Source organism: Orbicella faveolata, unplaced genomic scaffold (assembly GCF_042242905.1).
Source record: "Orbicella faveolata isolate gen_17 unplaced genomic scaffold, um_ofav_v1 contig_1, whole genome shotgun sequence".
NCBI lineage: Eukaryota > Metazoa > Cnidaria > Anthozoa > Scleractinia > Merulinidae > Orbicella > Orbicella faveolata.
This window is the reverse complement of record NW_028301536.1, coordinates 32,309,575-32,328,734: the sequence shown is the minus strand read 5'-3', so window position 1 is coordinate 32,328,734 and position 19,160 is coordinate 32,309,575. Positions and strand designations below refer to the sequence as shown.

At 38.7% G+C, this 19,160-nt stretch overlaps 2 protein-coding genes and 1 long non-coding RNA gene across 4 annotated transcripts; 1 reads left to right on the top strand and 2 right to left on the bottom strand.

Moving 5' to 3' along the window:
- Positions 1 to 204: 204 nt before the first annotated feature.
- Positions 205 to 2,173, bottom strand: LOC110047205 (uncharacterized). 2 transcript variants are annotated; one of them, XM_089272860.1, is made up of 4 exons: positions 2,028 to 2,173; positions 1,300 to 1,396; positions 833 to 888; positions 205 to 699 (listed from the first exon to the last, which is right to left on the bottom strand). In XM_089272860.1, the coding sequence occupies exons 2-4, from the start codon at positions 1,360 to 1,362 to the stop codon at positions 351 to 353; spliced, it is 468 nt and encodes a 155-aa protein (XP_089128986.1). In that variant the 5' UTR covers positions 1,363 to 1,396; positions 2,028 to 2,173; the 3' UTR covers positions 205 to 350. The 2 variants fall into 2 exon arrangements, with proteins under 2 accessions (XP_089128986.1, XP_089128993.1); XM_089272867.1 differs by having other exon boundaries at positions 205 to 697; positions 837 to 888.
- A 4,285-nt stretch (positions 2,174 to 6,458) lies between these two features.
- LOC149118789 (uncharacterized) lies at positions 6,459 to 9,790 on the top strand. The gene is made up of 3 exons (XR_016201837.1): positions 6,459 to 6,538; positions 7,964 to 8,034; positions 8,482 to 9,790. It is a non-coding gene; the product is annotated as an uncharacterized LOC149118789 (long non-coding RNA).
- A 2,833-nt stretch (positions 9,791 to 12,623) lies between these two features.
- Positions 12,624 to 16,633, bottom strand: LOC110047147 (uncharacterized). Its single transcript, XM_089290584.1, has 2 exons — positions 16,461 to 16,633; positions 12,624 to 15,213 (listed from the first exon to the last, which is right to left on the bottom strand). The coding sequence occupies exons 1-2, from the start codon at positions 16,631 to 16,633 to the stop codon at positions 12,762 to 12,764; spliced, it is 2,625 nt and encodes an 874-aa protein (XP_089146710.1). The 3' UTR covers positions 12,624 to 12,761.
- Between the last annotated feature and the right edge of the window lie 2,527 nt (positions 16,634 to 19,160).

Here is a 19,160-nt window from a genome sequence, read left to right as displayed (position 1 = left end):
GCAGACAATAATGACCGAGTATCCGGTTAGATTAACGGGGACTGAAGTCGTTTAATAAGACTCCAATCAAAAAGGGAAAGCTATCCCGGCGATGACTTTTATAAAACTGAACACACTTGACGTAAAAAGGAATGACAAACGATGAGCTTTTCAACAGAATATACCTATTTTATATTCATTAAACCACAAAATATATGACACAAATTGATTTTGAATCCCTTTATTCCTCGTTCTTTTCAACATGTTTTGTTATAGTTTACTTCTACCATTATTTCCTTCACCTTAATTTTAGTTTTCCCGAGACATACTCACGGTATAGCTTTATACGTGAGTTGCCTTACACAACTCGATTATTTAAAGATTATCATGGCTCCATAAAAGGTGTGTGCTTTTGCCATCCACAGCTTGCTAGGAAACACAGCCATCAAGCTGATTTGGTCGCCTTTAGTCAGCTTCTTTATCGCCCCAGTAAACCGGTTGCCGTAGTCGGAGTCAGGTCCGACCGAATTCTGAAGCAAGGAGACTGTCTCGCCATTTACAGCGAGAGCCACGCGATTACGCGAGGCACCTCCTTCGGGATAGGCTTCAAAAAACGCTTGGGCGTAGATGTAATAGGTTCCACCCTTCTGTACTTCCAGACTGCCATTGTTATTTGAGAGTCCTATCAAAGTTCCGTCTTCGTCAAAATCGGTGATTCCTGCCAAATTGAAACATATTGCATGAAAAAATTATCTATCTACCCGGCATGTATATTGGATACAGAAAATTAAGCCAGCCAGCCAATTTACTGTTTCGTGTAATTACGAAAATAAGTGGTTATTACAAGCTCCCTTCACCGGACGCGTAAGTCATGGCTTGGCGTAAATTCCCTGCCAGCTGTCCTGTTATCTAGGGAGTAAATGAAAACATCGTATTTATTCTTCTGAAAGAAAGTCAAGGAATGGGCAAAGCGTAAAGAAGTTGCTATTAATCAGTATTTGTAGTAAGGCACAAAACTTGATTCTAGACTCTTTGGGCCGAATATTTAAACGAAGTTTAGGCGTCGTTTAAGAAGGTCTTGGTCTAAACCGGGTTTCAACCGGGAAACCGGGTTATTTAAACGTCACTTATCTTAAACTCCGCCTAAACGGAGTCTAAACACAGCCTCCCAAACATTAGCAACTTAGACCTGGTCATGAGTAGGTTTAGACGGTAGTCTAACGTTTTATTATTGAAGGTTTTTGGAACTTCCTTATCGTCAATAAATTTTTCAGAAGGGAACAAACAATAAGCAGACTAATATTTAAGCTTCTTTTTTACCCTCTTCCCTGCTTCTGTTCCAACAATGAGAAGGCAGATGAGCAAAGCAGCTTGTCGCAACATGATTTGAAGTTTTCACACACAAGGTCCCAAGATACTGAGTGGAAGGAATATCGAAATAATGTAATAAAATCATTTAGGAAATACACTGCTTGATTATTGTGTTACTTGGTTATTAAAATTTTTGGTCAGTGGTACTTGGCGTTATGTGCAATCTACAAGGAATGAGACACTTTTACGCGTAGTTACAATTTTGGTCCAAAATCGTAAACAATTACGAAAGATTTATTGATCAAATTGCGCATCCTAAATTCAACTACGGTACTGAGTTCTTAAAACTAAGGGAAATGGTAACTGGATTCTTCTTCTAATCTCTACTTTAGAATTTTTTTTTTAATACGGGCTTACGCGGACTCGCCCAAAATAATGCCCGTATAAAATCGTCGCCCTTCATTTGTCTAGAGTTTTATCTAACTAAGAAGGAAGAGTGAAAAAAATATTAAGATTTAAACGTTTTCTCACAGAGGTTATGGATATTGTAATTCCCATCTAGCCATCTAAAATATTTCAAGCCTGGCGGCCTCATTGTTCTACGAAACAATAGGGAAGGATTTTTACAAAGAGACTGTTTCTTCCCGTTGCCTGGGGTCGGTGCACGGTATCACAGGCAAATATCATGATAATTCCTAGGTGCTAACTATGTAAAATTTGCTAACAGTAAAACTTACTACACTCTGCTTTTCTCTTTAGATATCGTCCTTTGAAGTCAGTCTTCCGCGATGAGGGAAACCTTCAGACCAGGCTAGCTCTCTGTGGAGAACTGAACGTTATATGTGACTTTGCCTTCTTTTAAGACATCTTTAACGTGAAACCTGAATAAGTTTGAAATTGAGAACTTTTAAGTGGAAATAAGTTTGAAATAAATATAGAAGTTCATGTTACAACTACTAGGTGATGCTTTCAAACAGCGCATGCCCAACTACATTTGCCTAGGGTAGGCCGCTGAGTATTTACTTCACCAAAAATTTGGCCAAGCGAGCGCCTGGAAATTCGTCATAATAATACAAATTTTAAGAAACGTAAGACCAACCAGAAAGAGTGTCCCGACTAACAAACGTTTTTGCATACCCAAAATCAAGTTTAAGGGTAATGTTGAGGACAAAAATTACCATCAAAGACCACGATTTTGAACAAAAGAAGACAAATGTCTAACTAATAAGGTCGGCTAGGAACGTTTGCCATGTGTTGCTAAGGGCATTCCTCTCTGTCTTCAGATATTCCTTTCATTTGACTTGAGACGTTATATGTTATCGAAATTGCGCTTAATTGTCGTTCGTTGTTTAATGGTGATAACCAATTTTCAACCATTAGTAAATTGATTGATTGGTTGATTGCAATAGATAGAAAAACTAACAATGTATCTTCCATCAAGGTATTGAGTTATTTTTATTTGCAGATTCTGACATTAAGAAGACATCCGTCAGGAACTGCTTGCATCTGTAAAGCTTGAATAAAGCCCATGTCCAGCTCCATTTGTCTAGAGCAGGCCTCTAAGTAACTACTTAATCAAAAATTTGGCCGAGCGAGAAAAACAGGAAGTTCATCAGTTAATCATAAGCCTACCTGATGGGGTCGGCTAGGCAAGTTTGCCATGTGTTGCTAAGGGAATTCCCCTCAGTGTTCAGAAATTTCTTTTATTGGACTTGAGACGTCAAATGATATGGAATTAATTGTCGTCCATTGTTTAATGGTGATAACCAGTTTCAAACCTTTAGTGGATTAATGGATTGAAATAGATAGAAAAACCGGGATGACACGAAATTTACCTGTAAGCTTGAGTGTTCAGATGTTCTCCTCCAATAAAATGGGTACCTAAAACAACCACCTTCCACATTAGAATTGCCGGTAAAGTTCTTGAACGTAAAGTACGCTGGCATGAAATTGACCTTTGATAAAAGAGCACCCACTGACACAGTCATGCCAGCATGCGCGAATACGAATCCTGACATAATTACCATGGCTGGATGTAAATAACATTAAGCTGTTTATCTGTTTCGGTTTGTAATATCGTGTATCTTGAAAACTGATTCTTTCCTTGCACATTTTCGGCAGCGGCTTTTTAACAGTGCTGACATCCGAATTTGAAGAAGAAAAATAACTGCCAAGCTCCAATCTGTGCTCCGTGTGTCTTTTGATTCAACCCTGCAGCAGTACCGCTAGAAATTCCCCTCTGTGACAGTTCCGGTGAGACTTGGTTGTTCCCCAGGTTTTTTAACAAAAACTCTATCCTGGCAGACAAAAATTAAACTCAGCGGGTTGATCCAAATGGCCAATGATGCATACAAATCTAACCACGCGTGTATATTTACATGCAAAACTGTGTGAATCGGTATTTAACATACACTCTTTTTTATAATAATATTGTTTTTCCGTGAATATTCTTATTTTTCTGCCGATTTTAGGGGGGAATATTTTTCTGAATATATTCTTAGATTATAGGGTTTTCGAGTGTATTTGGTGTCTGGATGGTGTAAAAATGATTTTGGAGCCAGTCTACAGGCATTAAAGCCTAATATCAAACATTACTTCTTGCAGAAATGTTTTGGCATCAAACATACGGCGCGCAAGTGCTGTTTTTACTACTTTTTGGCTGGTTTTGCTGTTTAGAGAATGGAACAATTTTATACGGTTTAGTTAAAAACATAATTGCATTGCATTTGCAAATTCTCAACAGACAAAATATTGGGTTTTTTAAAAAATCTCAGCACCTGGTTTATTCGTAAAATATTCTTAAAATTTCGCAAATTTCAGCCTCAATATTCTTATAAAATGATATTTTCATAAAAGAAAGAATGGCAAGAAATATTGCATGAAATTTTCAAAGCAAGTCAACTGAGGCAACCTATGTTATATCTCACGTGCTTTTACATTTTGCTATACCAGTTCGTAAACTAAAATTCTATCACGCAGTATGTAAGCAGGTATGCAATTTATAGCGTCGTTCAGTGACACTTTCGAGTTTACGTTTGAAGACGTTCGGTTGACATGTTAACTGGAAGATGTAATTTGCGTATTTATATTCGAGGCAAACATTTCACTGAGATACAGACGTTCCCCTTCATCAGGCTAGCAAATACTTTCGATGCTTAATGTAGACGATATTAGAGAAAAGGCTAAAATATCTAAAATGTACGAAGCCAAAATGTACAAATAGCAGTAACGAAATAATAATATCAACAGTAAGGTATGGTAAGGAAAGGTAAATATATTTCAAGTGGTAAACGTAGGGAGTGGTTGCGCAATCTTCCTAGCCAGGGACTCATGACAAAAACGCACGAATATTTACAATAACGTTACCGGCTTACAATTACTATATTCGCTAAGATGAATTCAGAATTAAAATATAAATTATTCCTAAGAGCAACTAGTCCTAACAGTAAAAAGTCAATAATTCTTCCAAAACGACAATGCAAACCAATGTAAAGAAACTGCGCGATCATTTAGTGAATTTTCGATCGCAATCGCAGAAAGTTGAAGCACAGAGATATTTTTCGATAACAATTTTGCAAAAGACTCCAATCTTTCTCAGCGATGATTTTTTTCTTACCGAACCGCGACATTTGACGCAAAAGAGGAAAGACCACACAGTGATATTTTGAACAATTAATACCCATTTTATTTTCATTGAACCTCATAATATGACACAAATTGATTTCGAATCCTTTTATTTCGCATTCTTTTCAACATACCTTGTTATAGTTGTCTTGTACCACTATATTTCCGTCACCTTTATTTTATTTTTTTTTTTTAGTGAAGACTTGATATGACTGATGATCCACTACAGACTAAGAAATGTTTTCCGAGGCATACACACGATAGCTTTACACGTGAGTTGTCTTATACTCGCTTAACCACACCCACTGATTTTCATGGTTCCAGAGAAAGTGTGTAATTTTTCCGTCCACAGCTTGCTGGGATACACATCAATCAAGCTGATTTGGTCGCCTTCTGTCAGCTTCTTTGTCGCCCCAGTAAACCGGTTGCCGTAGTCTGAGCCTTTTCCGAGCGAATTCTGAAACAAAGAGACTGTTTCGCCATTTACAGCTAGAGCCACGCGATTATGCGAGGAACCTCCTTGGGGATAGGCTTCAAAAAACGCTTGGGCGTAGATATAATAGGTTCCACTCACAAGTACTTTCAGACTGCCATTGTCATGTAAGAGTTAATGCAAAGTTCCGTCTTCGTCAAAATCGGATGATGATTTCTGCCAAAATTGAAACATACTGCATGAAAAAATTATACATCTACCCAGCACTTAAATTGGATACAGAAAACTAGGTTGTGTCCTGGTGTACCATTGTACTTCTTTCTTTACGAACCTTTGTTTAGCTGCTGAACATTGTTGGGTCTTTTGCATCGGTTCTTGTGAACCGGTACACGAGGACAGAACCGAAAACTAAGCCAACAAGCCAATTTCCTGCTCCATGTAGTTACGATGTTAGTTGAGGTATCATAGTAGGTGGATTGACAGTGTTTGGAAATCGCGTTCTTTATACGCTGGCGCTTTGAAAGAAAACCCCACCAACTTATACATTTTCTGAAAGCTTAATAGTTATAGAATACTATCATATCTTTGAAATTTTCTAAAAAGTCATTGTCGCAGTGATATTAAAAGAAATACCCAGGAACACTGCTTCGCTTAAACTGGTTCGCTTCCGCGAGTGAACTGTCGGAGATGCGTGATTAACATCGGAAATGTTTTCTCACACATCACCCTCGAAAAGAGCGTCGGCGATTTTCCAGATGTGATTTGGGTTTTTCTACATCCTCCTAAACTTTGATATTTTCAATGCGGACGTTTCCTTCCACTAAAGAGGCCCTAACTTTGAAAGGGAAGCGAAATTAAACAAAGCCCGACATCCTTTTTCGAAGGAGGTATCCTGGAACATACCTCCCGAGTTTCAGCCAATTCCGTAGGAAGACGCGCGTAAACGAACTAAAAATGTTTATCCTTATATGCAGTTTCATTTTATCGAGAAAAAGACGAAAAACCTTTTATGAGATTGGTATGATTAGGTGTTAAAAATCCCCTCCGCACTGACAGATGCCGGCATGGGTCAGATTACTAAAACAATGGCTTATGACAACTTGAAATAAATAGACGTCTACAATTCTGGCGGGGAAACCCGTCGCAGTGAAATCGTCCGAGAAGCGACAAACTGCCAAGAGCTTTATACAGGTTTGTATTTATATTTAAACTGCCCTGATTTCTTTTACTTAGAAGATTTCGTCGGCGGCATTGGTAATATGTTGCTCGAGTTTAGGCTTCTTTGTTCTCCAGGCATTTTTGAAACCATGCCTCGTGAAGCCAAAAAGAGGAAATCATCGTCTACATATGCGCTTGACTCTCTTGTTGTTGAAGTTTCGGAATCGCGTCCGTTCTCCAGCAATTTTGTGCGACTAGCACTTGTTGTAGTTTGTCCTTCAGCTTCATTGGCTGGACTATGATTACAGCGCGACCCACGCTGAACCTCTGGGTTCGACCAGATTTTCGCCTCTTTGGCTTCTTCGAAGACGAAGATGGGCAAGAAGTTTTCTTGCGTTTTCGTCCTGACATAAAGAAAATTTGACAAAAACGAAAGCTAACTTGCGATGAAACAACCAGATCAAATGGAATATCACACAAATGGAATATCACACCGCAATTCGCATTAGATGTGACAACTGGCGGTGAATTTTAATTAGAGGTGTCAACGCGCCGAAAGAGGTTAATGAGATTCAAAAATAGTTTTTCTCTTTATCTTAAAAAGTAAAAAAGCTTTTCTTTCCATTCTTTTTGCAAAATATTTATCTCAGTCCTCTCAATTTGAAAAGCAAAAGATTTTTCGCATTTTTCGTAAACATCCACCTACCATGATACCTTAAGGACTACATCATACCAGTCTCAAAGCAGTTAAAACAACTGAGCATTACAAGCTACCGCATCTGCCGCGTATAGCTTAGCTTCTTTTTAACTTTCCTGCCAGTTGTCCTGATATCTAGGGAGTAAATAAAAACATCGTATTTATTCTTCTGATTGAAAATCACTCAAAAAAAGCATGGACAAAGCGTAAAGGTTATGTTGCTCAGTATTTGTAGTTAAGCAAAAAACTTGTGAAACAACCCCTAAAATTGAGCCTGTGCAAAAGACTGTTTTCTTATAGCAAACAGATAAACAAGAGTAGGAACAAATTACTTTTTTTGTTTTGCAGCTCTGAATAAAAATTTGCGAATCTCATACATCTTCCTTTCTTTCAAAGAGTTTGTGTCGTGCAAATTTTAATTGCTAACGTCTGCGTCGAGACTGTTCTTGATCCTCATTAAATCACGACGTATTGGATGACCAGTGCATTCTCTATGTTATTTTTCTCTTTGTTATTTCACGGTCATTATATTCGCCGCTTGCACAACCTTTTATGAAAGAGCTCTGAATTACATTCGTATCTCATCGAATGGAATGGTTATCGAACGTTAATAAGATAACACAAAAAAAACTGAAGTATCTGAAATTTTGCCACGTTTTGGAACTTCCTTACCGTCAATAAAATTTTCGAGAGGGGACAAACAACATTTAGCTTCTATTTTAGCTTTTATCTTACCCTCCTCTCTGCTACTGTCCCCGCAGTGAGAAGGCAGATGAGCAAAGCAGCTTCTCACAACATGATCTGAGGTTTTCACATACAGGGTCCCAAGATGGTGAGTGGAAGGAAGATCGAAATAATTTATCAAAAGCATTTAGGAATATACTACTGGCGTTAATTTTGTTACTTGGTTAGTTTGTTTTTGGTCAGTGGTACTTGATAAGTGCAATCTGCAAGGAATAAGACACTTTTATGCGTTGTTCTAATTTTGGTCCAAAATCCTAAACATCTACCAAAGATAAGCACATCAAATTGTGCATCCAAAATTTAACTGCGGTGCTGAGTTTTCACAACTATGCCATCATGCTAAAATATTTCATGCCTGGCGGCCTCATTGTTCTACGAAACAACAGGGAAGGATTTTCAAAAATAAACCGTTTCTTCCAGTTGCCTGGGGTCTTAAAATGGAATCACAGGGAAATATCATGATAATTCCTAGCTGCTAACAATGTAAACCCTGTATATCACAGTAAAACTTACTGTGATATGTTCTTCTCTTTAGATATCGTCCTTTGAAGTCCATCTTTCGCGATAATGGAAACCTTTAGACCAGGCTAGCTCTCTATGGAGAACTGAATGGTGTATATGACTTTGCCTCCTTTTAAGAGATCTTTAACATGAAACCTGAATAAGTTTGACATTGAGAGCTTTTAAGTTAAAATAACTATAGAAGCACATACTAAAACTACTAGGACATGCTTGCATCTGTAAAGCTTGGAAACAGCGAATGCCCAGCTACATTCGTCTAGGGTAGGCCGCTAAGTATTTACTTAATCAAAAATTTGGCCAAGCGAGAAAAAGTGGAAATTCGTCTTAATCATAGTAATTTTAAGAACCGTAAGATCAAACAGAAAGAGTGCTTCGAGTAACAATCGTTTTCACTAAAAGTCAAGTTTAAGACGTCTACTGATCACAAAAATTACGATTAAGATCACAATTTTAAGCAAAAGAAAACAAAAGGCCGTTTGATGGGGTCTTCTAGACAAGTTTGTCATTGTTGCTGAGGGAATTCCTCTCTGTCTTCAGAAATTCCTTTCATTGGACTTGAGACGTTAAATGTTATCGAAATTAGTTTCGCTTAGTTGTCATCAATTGTTTAATGGTGATAACCACTTTCAAACTTTCAATGGATTGATATATTGACTGAAGTAAATAGAAACATAACAGTGCATTTCAACCAAGGAGTTGAATTATTTTTATTTGTAGATTCTGAGGCCACGTAATTGGGCTGTAAGCTTGAGCAGGTTTAGATGTTCCCTCCATGAAACAGCAAGATATTACTAAAACAACCACTTGCCACATTAGAATGGTTCAGTTCTTGAACGTAAAGTGTTGGCATAGTGACGTTCCCGGTGCAACGGTTACAATCTTTTCTTTTGAAATAACCGTTAAGGGATAACAACATATCGTCCATCAATGAGTTCAGTTATTTTATCAATATCTAGCTTAGTTAAAATCAAATCGGTATAAACGGTCTCGGAAAGGCCAATTATTCTTCGATTAGAAAATATCCCCGAAAAATTGTTATCGAAAAATATCGCAGTGCTTCGACTTTCTGCGATTGAAATCCAAAATTCACTAAATAATCGCGTAGTTTTTTTGTTTGTGTTTTTTTACATTGGCTTGCATTGTCGTTTTGGAAGAATTATTGACTTTTTACTGTTAGGACTAGTTGCTCTTAGGAATAATTTATGTTTTAATTTTGAATTCATCTTAGCGAATATAGTAATTGTAAGCAGTAATGTTATTGTAAATAGTCGTGCGTTTTTGTCATGAGCCCCTGGCTTAAAATATATTTACCTTTCCTTACCTTACCTTACTGTTTATATCATTATTTCGTTACTGCTATTTGTACATTTTAGCTTCGTACATTTTAGATATTTTAGCTTCTTCTCGAATAGTGTCTACATTTAGCATCGAAAGTATTTGCTAGCCTGATGAAGGGGAACGTCTGTATCTCAGTGAAATGTTTGCCTCGAATATAAATACGCAAATTACATCTTCCAGTTAACATGTCAACCGAATGTCTTCAAACGTAAACCCGAACTGCGTGTCATTGAACGACGCTATAAATTGCATACCTGCTTATATACTGCGTGATAGAATTTTAGTTTACGAACTGGTATAGCAAAATGTAAAAGCAGGTGAAATATAACATAGGTTGCCTCAGTTGACTTGCTTTGAAAATTTCATGCAATGTTTCTTGCCATTCTTTCTTTTATGAAAATATCATTTTATAAGAATATTGAGGCTGAAATTTACAAAATTTTAAGAATATTTTACGAATAAACCCGGTGCTGAGATTTTTTAAAAAAAAACAATATTTTGTCTGTTGAAAATTTGCAAATGCAATGCAATTATGTTTTTAACTAAACCGTATAAAATTGTTCCATTCTCTAAACAGCAAAACTAGCCAAAAAGCAGCAAAAACAGCACTTGCTGTATGTTTGATGCCAAAACATTTCTGCAAGAAGTAATGTGTGATATCAGGCTTTAGTGCCTGCAGGCTGGCTCCAAAATTATTTTTACACCATCCAGACACCAAATACATTCGAAAACTGAAATTTCATACCCTAAAATCTAAGAATATATTCAGAAAAATATTCCAGCCTAAAATCGGCAGAAAAATAAGAATATTCAACCTCAGCCAGAGAAAAAACAATATTATTATAAAAAAAGAGTGTATGTTAAATACCGATTCACACAGTTTTGCATGTAAATATACATGCATGGCTAGATTTGTATGCAGCTTTGGCCATTTGGATCAACCTGCTGAATTTAATTTTTGTCTGCCATCATAGAGTTTTTGTTAAACAACCTGGGGAACAACCAAGTCTCACCGGAACTGTCACAGAGGGGAATTTCTAGCGGTTACTGCTGCAGGGTTGAATCAAAAGACACACGGAGCACAGATTGGAACTTGGCAGTTGTTTTTCTTCTTCAAATTCGGATGTCAGCACTGTTAAAAAGCCGCCGCCGAAAATGTGCAAGGAAAGTATCAGTTTTCAAGATACACGATATTACAAACCGAAACAGATAAACAGCTTAATGCATTATTTACACCCAGCCATGGTAATTATGTCAGGATTCATTTTCGCTCATGCTAGCATGATTGCTCCAACGTGTGCTCCAACGTGAGCCTGCTCGCAGACTAAGAAAGTGAAAAATTATTTTCGCTAACAGTTTGCGAAAGCGAAACGGATCCCCGGACTGAGTCGTGACGACTAAGGTGGTGGAAGAACCGACTCGCCGGAAGTCATTTCGTAAGAACTTTATAGAAGAGGCAAAAACGAGTAGAAAGGTTTTGTAGATGAATAAATATAAGCTTAACAATCCGGTCGATTTTAATTACTAGAAAGAACTTGGATCATCTACAGAAGTTTATATTTTCAAGACGTTGCATTGTGCCAACCTGTATAGTTTTGCTACTCGAGGGAAAAAGTGGAAACCTGGAGAAGAAACGCTATCGGCAAAATCCTCGATTGGTGATCACGAATCATTGGCAAGTTTAAGCTCAAATTTAGCAATCTTGTTTCCCGATGAAAGAAAGAGGGGAGACGAACTGTGGAATGAACTCCACGATGCTTCTTTAGAGCAACACCAGCATGCGTTGGGTGCCGTTGTGCAGTCAATCGCTCTCCATCAAAGCGTCCAGGATCTCGCAGGTAGTCGTTAATGATGAAACTAAAGGAATATTCCTACCGTCAAAGATTCCTAAAGTGTGTTCAAGAGGAGGCTGCAAACGAGCTCTGGGTACTTCCTTAGGACCAGTACTAAGAAGCACCAGACAAAAGGCGTGGAGAAACAGCGTCGGGGCACAGTAGATGAAATGGGACCGCTACCTTGCTCCGACGGTTTTGCCCTGGAACCAAATCTTTCATAGAACTTAAAGATCACTTGCAAAGAAAATCATCCGAGAGAATTGAAACTATAAGTTGGTCTATCGCATTGTGGTTACGAGGAATGAGCTTTTCCGTGGAATTTGTCACAGATCAGAACGCGATCATGCATACTTTCTTCGAGAATTGAACAGTACTAAATATGCTCCTAAACACTTGCCCAGATACAATGGGGTATAATTTACTCCGGCCTTTGTGCCGAGTCAGCAAGAACATTTTCAAATGTCAATGTCGCACATCTGTTAAGAATTCTTAACCGTTACACGGTTACATTGACTACTGAGAAATTAGTCTTTATATCATATCTGCCGGTTATGTTACTAGTTATAGTTTTATAATTCTCATCACGCAACTGTTATTTACATTCACAAAGTTAAGTTACTGATGAGCGACTTCTCTTCTTTATTGTAGAATTCAACCCCTACTGGTCAGTTCCTCTTCGTCGAAGATATTTGAACCAAAGTATATATTGCATACGGGCGGTAGTCAACTGGGCTACGCCTCGAAATAAATCACTGACATGACGCAGTCTCGTAATCTCTCGTGCAGTGCTTCTCATGGCATTGCACAGGCACTTGTTGTGTCCGGAAAGGTACCAAGACAACAGACATTAACGCAACATGCTTTAATACGGTCGATTCCTACAGCTAGCACAATTCTCTCCCGCTACCGCCGGTCAGCGGTCAGTTAGGACGTCATGTTACTACAGCACTGGCGACTTTGCTAGCGCCCTCGAGCTCTAAATTTAAATTTAAAAGGGTCACGACCAAACACTGCCTCAACGGACACAGTTAAGAAAACATTAACCAACAAACAAATACTAAATTTCAATTGATTTTATATCGATCAAAAAATTCGATGAAATCGTCAAAATCGATAACATTTAGACTTCGTCAGCGTGCGAGTATCGATTTTTATCTATTTCCTCGTCAATATGGTTGATATCCATTGTACTTAAGGCGTTAGTGCATTGATAGGACTCTATCCCCGCGTTGACATAGGTCACATAATTACAATACTGAGATAGGATGAGAAGCAAATGGAAGTGAGATATTACATATGTGGATAAAGCCATTTGTTCGAGGGCAAGCTGAGCTTCAGCGGACTCCACTTGCTGTCCCTCCAAACCCTCGAAGCCTTGCTCTAGACCTTTTGCCGCTTGCATTGATGTGTATGCCCGGACCGTTGCCATCAAACTGTCCATCAATTCAAATTGGTAATCAAACCGATTGCTAAGGGTTTGCGCAAGTTGAGGTACAGCGATTTTGAGTTTAAAAAGGTGGTTTCCTACGAAAATGTACGTTGCACCAACAATGGCCTCTCTTGTCTCCACGGAATCTATCAAGGTTTCCAAATTATTGACTACTGCGTTCCAGGCAGCGTCTAGCTCAGCTATTTGAGCCTCGGAGACCTGCGGTGTGTAGTCGTTATAGCTCTTCAGAAATTCTGCTTGTATATTCTTAAATTCATCACTACTAGTTTCTTCCGCCTCGAGCTTAGCAATGATTTTCTTGGTATTTTCTAAGTGAACCCTATATCTCTGAAATCCTTCTCCAATTATCCTGAACTTGTCTGTGGCTATTGTTATTTGCTCACGAATTGCACCGCCCTTGACTGCCTCGAGCGTTGCCCTGGCGGCGGCATCGATACGATCAGCCGTGTCCGCGAAGCCGCCAAAGTCTCCCCCCATGACCCCCATTATTGCCGAAATACCCGAACCAATGACTTTTAACCACATAAAAGTAGCATCAATAGATTCGATTATAGTACCCTCCATTTGCAGCTTAGAAGTATCATATTCTAGTTTTTTCTGAAGTTCTGCTGCCGTCTTTTTGAATTCGTCCAATTTGCCGGTTATGAAAATTGTATCTGCCCGGGCAATTGCTTTGTCAAACTTGGCAACCTTTGTGAAATAATCACGCAAATGTGCGAAACGACTGCCTATTGACGCCTTGAAATATTTCTTTATCTCTCCAGTGAACTTTTCCAGCGAGCTTTGCAGCTCTAGCTTGGTATTTTCAACTGCACCTTTGATGCTAGAAATTTGAAACTGGGTTAACCGGGTTTTATGATCGACGCTCAGATCCAGACTTTTTGTTCTACGATCCCTGCTGCTGTACTGGTCAAGAAAAACTGCAACGTTCTCCTTGGGGATCTTAAAACCGCATTCCATGCTCCTACTAGTTTTTTCAAAACTGGGGGCACATTCATCACTACTGGTCAGTCCCATTTGATTCTCGTTGGGGACTAAATCGGCAATATCTTGAAGGCCGGTGAGGTCATTTTCTCGGATTTTGTTATACATGATTTTCAGCAACTCTTTCGCAGTCTGAGCTGTCTTAAGTGCATCGGCTTTGACATAGAAATTGCCTTTAGGTGCCAATAAAAGCCAAACTAGAACAACAGCTCGCATGCTTTGCGATTCACTCGACTGCCAGTTGTCATAATTTGGCCCTAAGACACTCCTTAGTTTTTCCATACGTACAAACGTCTCAGCCAAGTAGCACGTGAGTTGCTCAAAATCATTTTTGTAGGTGTCTGTACATTCGAGTTTCATACTTGCAGAAATGGAGCCGAATTCACCGAAATGGTCCTTAATTTTGTTGCCATCCTGATTTAGGGCATTATCATAGACACTTTGGAACATTGTCATTAACCGGTGACAGAGGGTCTTATTTCTGGCGTTGGACGCAATGTTTAGGATTTCATAGACTTTAGGCTGGAGAAGATACAACATAGATAGTTCCTCCCTGACTCTAGGGGGCCCCTCTTCCCCGTCAGGGCTGGGATCCCATGGTATATTTTCATGATCTATCATCAACTCTGCTAACCTATCAAAGACTACTGCTAACTTACATTGCATTTTGGTATCGTCCCTGTCCATGCTTTCGCACTGTTCTTTCATAAGATCCATCGTGCCGCTGGAGTTATAGTGTTTAAAAACCAGTTCTAAACTATTGATATTGTTCTTTTCAACGTAGTAGAAGACTCGATCGAGCATTTCTTTGCCAAGTTGTTCAAGATCAGTTTTGGCCCAGTAGAGAAGTCGGGGGTGATTCCAGCGCATTTTCGTAACCCAGTTAATCTCCTGTTCTAAAACATCGGGCTGTTTGCCCCATGGTGCTTCAAACCAGCTGTACCAATTGCGTTGAAGATTGCCTTCCTTCATGATATAACTGTCAACGGTTTTCCTGACGACTTCTTTCGCAGCACACAGGAACTCTTTGGACCAACATCTATAATAGCTAGATTTCTTGTTCGCTTCGTAATCATCACAGCCTTTCTTTAAAACGCCTTCAATCATCGATTTATACAGAACTCGGACTTTGGAAGGACTGCAATAAAAGACAACATTATTCAGAATCAATAGAAAAGCTATATACTGAGTTATCAGGTGAGGCAATCTAATCAGGGTACACTGTAGCACCTAATGGAAGGTATTCACGTGCCTTTTAAAAGAAAGACAGACAGGTCAATACAGAATTCTTCTCGTAAGGGATACCATCATCATCATCATCATCGTTAATTAGCCATGATATTAAAAGAATTTTACAGAGTACAGCACATTGTTAGGCAAGGAGACCTCAAGACATTACTAGGCTTATAGGAAAGACCACGTCGACGTCACACTACGATAAGAAATAAGGACTGCGAAGGTGTGCGACTAGGATAATTCAGTAACTATTTTAATAAAAACTTTACCACTTTGTTCTTAAAGATAGGAAAGCTTGACAAACTTGTAATAGATACAGGAAGACAATTCCAGATTTTTGGTCCTTGGTAAAGAGTTCTGAATTTCTTGATGTTAGGACGACAGGACCGTACTCGATAATTACTGGCTGTTCTTGTGTCATATCTATGAATTTGAATGTTTGTAATAAACAGATTGAGAAAGAGTGGATTATATTTGAGTGAATTATTCGACAACATATACGTAAAGGATACCTGAATCTTTAATGGCATACTGGAAAATGCATTGATGTAGACATAGTAAGAACTGGTTATGAAAGCCGGTAAACTTCAAAGGAACAAACAAAGAACACAAGATTTATGTTGGAAGGTCCACGAGACTGCAAGGTCTTTTGTTTTGTGCTCACATTCCAGTTTAGCCGAATAACGTCACCGTCACGTTTCTATTGGTCAGTTCCTTGAACAATAATCATGACCTATTGTGCTCTGTGCAGGGTCAGGCCTTAAAAGCGGCCAAAAGCATAGAAAAAAACCCTTTGTCAAGTTTCATAACCATTTCCCTCTATTAAATATGATGTAAGTCCGTCGAGTCGACGAAACCTGCATATTTAGCAACATTGGGAGTATTAAGGATACGATTGTCTCTACTTCCTTTTAGCTTCTGCAGCAGATGTATTCACGTCGAATGTGGTAGTATCCTCTCGAATGATCGGAGTGCTTACTCATGGACACCAGCCAAGAAAAGTGCCAAGCTACGTTTTAGTCAAAGTGAGGTATTATTATCTGGAATAACGAAACTCGGTGCTGTTTGGTTTGCTCATCATGCGTTGGCAAAAATCTGTTTACCAGCATAGCATTAACGATATTTTGCTATAGTTCTTAGAGGTTTTACCTTCTACTGCCATATCGGTCTATCCAACTGTAGGCTTGTCCCAGATAATAATCATTCCAAGCTTGTTTGACCTCTTGTCTTCGCTCTTCGCATCTTGGATCAGTTGGATCCCAAACTTTCTCTGAGAAACATGAACCCAGGAAAAGCTGCAAAAGAAATGCCAGGAACAGCATCCTATCCTGTTAGGAAAACAAAATAAGTTTTTTTTTTATAATTAATAGTCTTCCTTAACCACACTTAATGGTAAGTACATTCACTCTTCCTTAAATGGTCGCATGATTGTGACGTTGATTGAACGACCTTGACGTGGCGGCAGTCGCAATCATATTGGCGATCAATTTGGTTAATGGAACCAGCACCATCTCAGTGTAGCCAGGACGATCAGGTGCCGCTCTTGTTTTCCTAATTTTTTTTTCCAACAAAAAGGGAGGGAGCGTGGCCAAGTGGTTAGAGCGCCGGATTTGAAATCCGTTTACGTAGGTCCCGGGTTCAAATCCCGTTCTGACCGCTAGCTGATGCTGTTCTCGGTAGCCCCGAGTTTAACTTCTCGGCTACGCTTGTAAATAGCCAACTGGTCTGCCATTTGGGATTCTTAACCTAGTTATGTTTATTTGAACATTTATTTATCATTGATTGTTTACATTGGTCCTGAAAAGCCCAAATGTGAAGTGGCCAATAATGTATACATACATGTACAAAAGTTGGTAACAAGGTAAATTTTTGTTTACTGTGAAAATTGTGTAAAGTTAAGCCAAATATCCTAATTTCTTCCAATGCTAAAAAATCATATGACTTCTCGTACGAATAAATCACCGAGTTTTGTGTCTAAAATAAATGAATGGTCATTTTTAGGTGCTAGTGTTAAACAAACAAAAAGGTAGAGATATCAAACATTACCTTGGTATTTAGGGCTATGGAATTGCTCCATCATTTTGAACCGTTGGAAAACTCATCATATCTCCATGCTCTGGAATTCGAACCTCTGACCTTACCACAGAAGCCGATACGACATTCGAACACCTTGAGCTAGTGAGCCACCATAACGTCAAGAGAAAGTCAATGTTTATTTCGTTATTGTGGGATTAAACAGATGTATTATCCCTTTGGAAATAAAATGTGACTGAAATGATGGATTTAAATCATTTGAACTGCCAAAATGAAATGAGCCACGAGATGATCCTCGCAGTGTCTCTGAGACGGTGAAACGCGATTCACTAAATCGACAAAAAACCCTTTTGAAGTTTTTGTTTTAAGACGGATGCTGGAGGTTATTTAATTTACGGCAGGTTTCCACTCGAAGCCATTGTCTGGGTATAAATGTATTCTTTAAGTAAGACCTTCTTTAGAAATAAGATATTTAACATATTCTCATTTATCTTTGATAGTTCCAAGCTAAGCCTTATACTACTGTAATAGAATTAATCTTTAAGTTCGAGCCTTCGCTGATCCACGGCATCATCAGATGATCTGGAAACTGTGGTTAAACCCTAGGCATCTGTACAGACGTGTATCAGCCCTTTACTATACATGGTAATGACATTTTCTAACTATTTTTTTCGAAAGGGATTGTCTCCCTTTGGACAAGGGAGACAATGGTAGGCCCACACCAGCCCTCTGGGTTGCCAGACGCAGACCTGCCTCATCAAAAATATATCTATGTATGTATGTATGTATGTATGTATGTATGTATGTATGTATGTATGTATGTATGTATGTATGTATGTATGTATGTATGTATGTATGTATGTATGTATGTATGTGTGTGTGTGTGTGTGTGTGTGTGTGTGTGTGTGTGTGTGTGTGTGTATGTATGTATGGACCAGGGACCATTTTCTACATTGATATCACTCTGATTATTACGGTGATACAAAATATCTACCTTGATATCGCATTATTAACATGATCAACGAGTTTCTACCTTGGTATCCGCGACTACTATCGGGACAAATTATTTCATTCATTGATATCGCATTTTAAAATACCGGGCGAGATAGACCATTTCAGTTAAAAGAAAAACACTTACTTAACTGTCCTGATCGAGTTAAACTCATCGACTGATCAAAAGAACGCGCTTTTTCGAAATATCCACGACGCACAAGTATATAAATATTAACCGAAGAAGCCAGTGGCATTACCTCATTTATACACAAAGCTAAGATTCCCTGGACGAAAATAATGAAAAAACTCTCAAAATGACTCTCAACAAGCTTCCTTTATGTTCTGTTTTCTACCTTGAGAACCACGTTCTAAAACGTACCTGTTTGCAGGCTGGCCTTTGAACCACGAACAGGGCAAAGAGAATTTAAACCTAGGTAGGAAAACAGGATAATGTTTACGAAACGAAACTTGAGAGAATTTAAGCTCAGTTAGTAAAAGTGTAATTTGCGACCTACTTACAAAATGCAATCCCTTTTGGTTCAGATCATATGACTTTAAACGAGTGATGGAGTAGAATTAGATTGTCTCAACTAATTGCGCTTTCTTAAGTGATCAAAAAATGGTGTCATCATTTTGAACCGATGAACCCAAGAAAATTGGGATATTGCATTACCGCCATATTACACGATTGTCCGCTTTGATACCACGGCACGAGTAGCGCCTCAGAACCCTCAATAAGTGCTACCACAATAACTTTTACTGCGATGAAGCGTCAGAAGGAAATCTGATTCAATCAGATTGCATTCTTAACTTGTGGGCCCA

What these genes read in the sequence shown, in the direction of transcription:
- LOC110047205 (XM_089272860.1), bottom strand. Translation starts at nt 1,362, where the DNA reads ATGTTGCGACAAGCTGCTTTGCTCATCTGCCTTCTCATTGTTGGAACA. An exon ending in GAACAGAAGCAGGGAAGAGG is followed by an intron (nt 889 to 1,299) that starts GTAAAAAAGAAG and finishes TTTACTCCCTAG; the next exon opens with ATAACAGGACAGCTGGCAGG. An exon ending in ATGACTTACGCGTCCGGTGA is followed by an intron (nt 700 to 832) that starts AGGGAGCTTGTA and finishes TTTCAATTTGGC; the next exon opens with AGGAATCACCGATTTTGACG.
- LOC110047147 (XM_089290584.1), bottom strand. Translation starts at nt 16,633, where the DNA reads ATGCTGTTCCTGGCATTTCTTTTGCAGCTTTTCCTGGGTTCATGTTTC. An exon ending in GACCGATATGGCAGTAGAAG is followed by an intron (nt 15,214 to 16,460) that starts GTAAAACCTCTA and finishes CTTTTATTGCAG; the next exon opens with TCCTTCCAAAGTCCGAGTTC.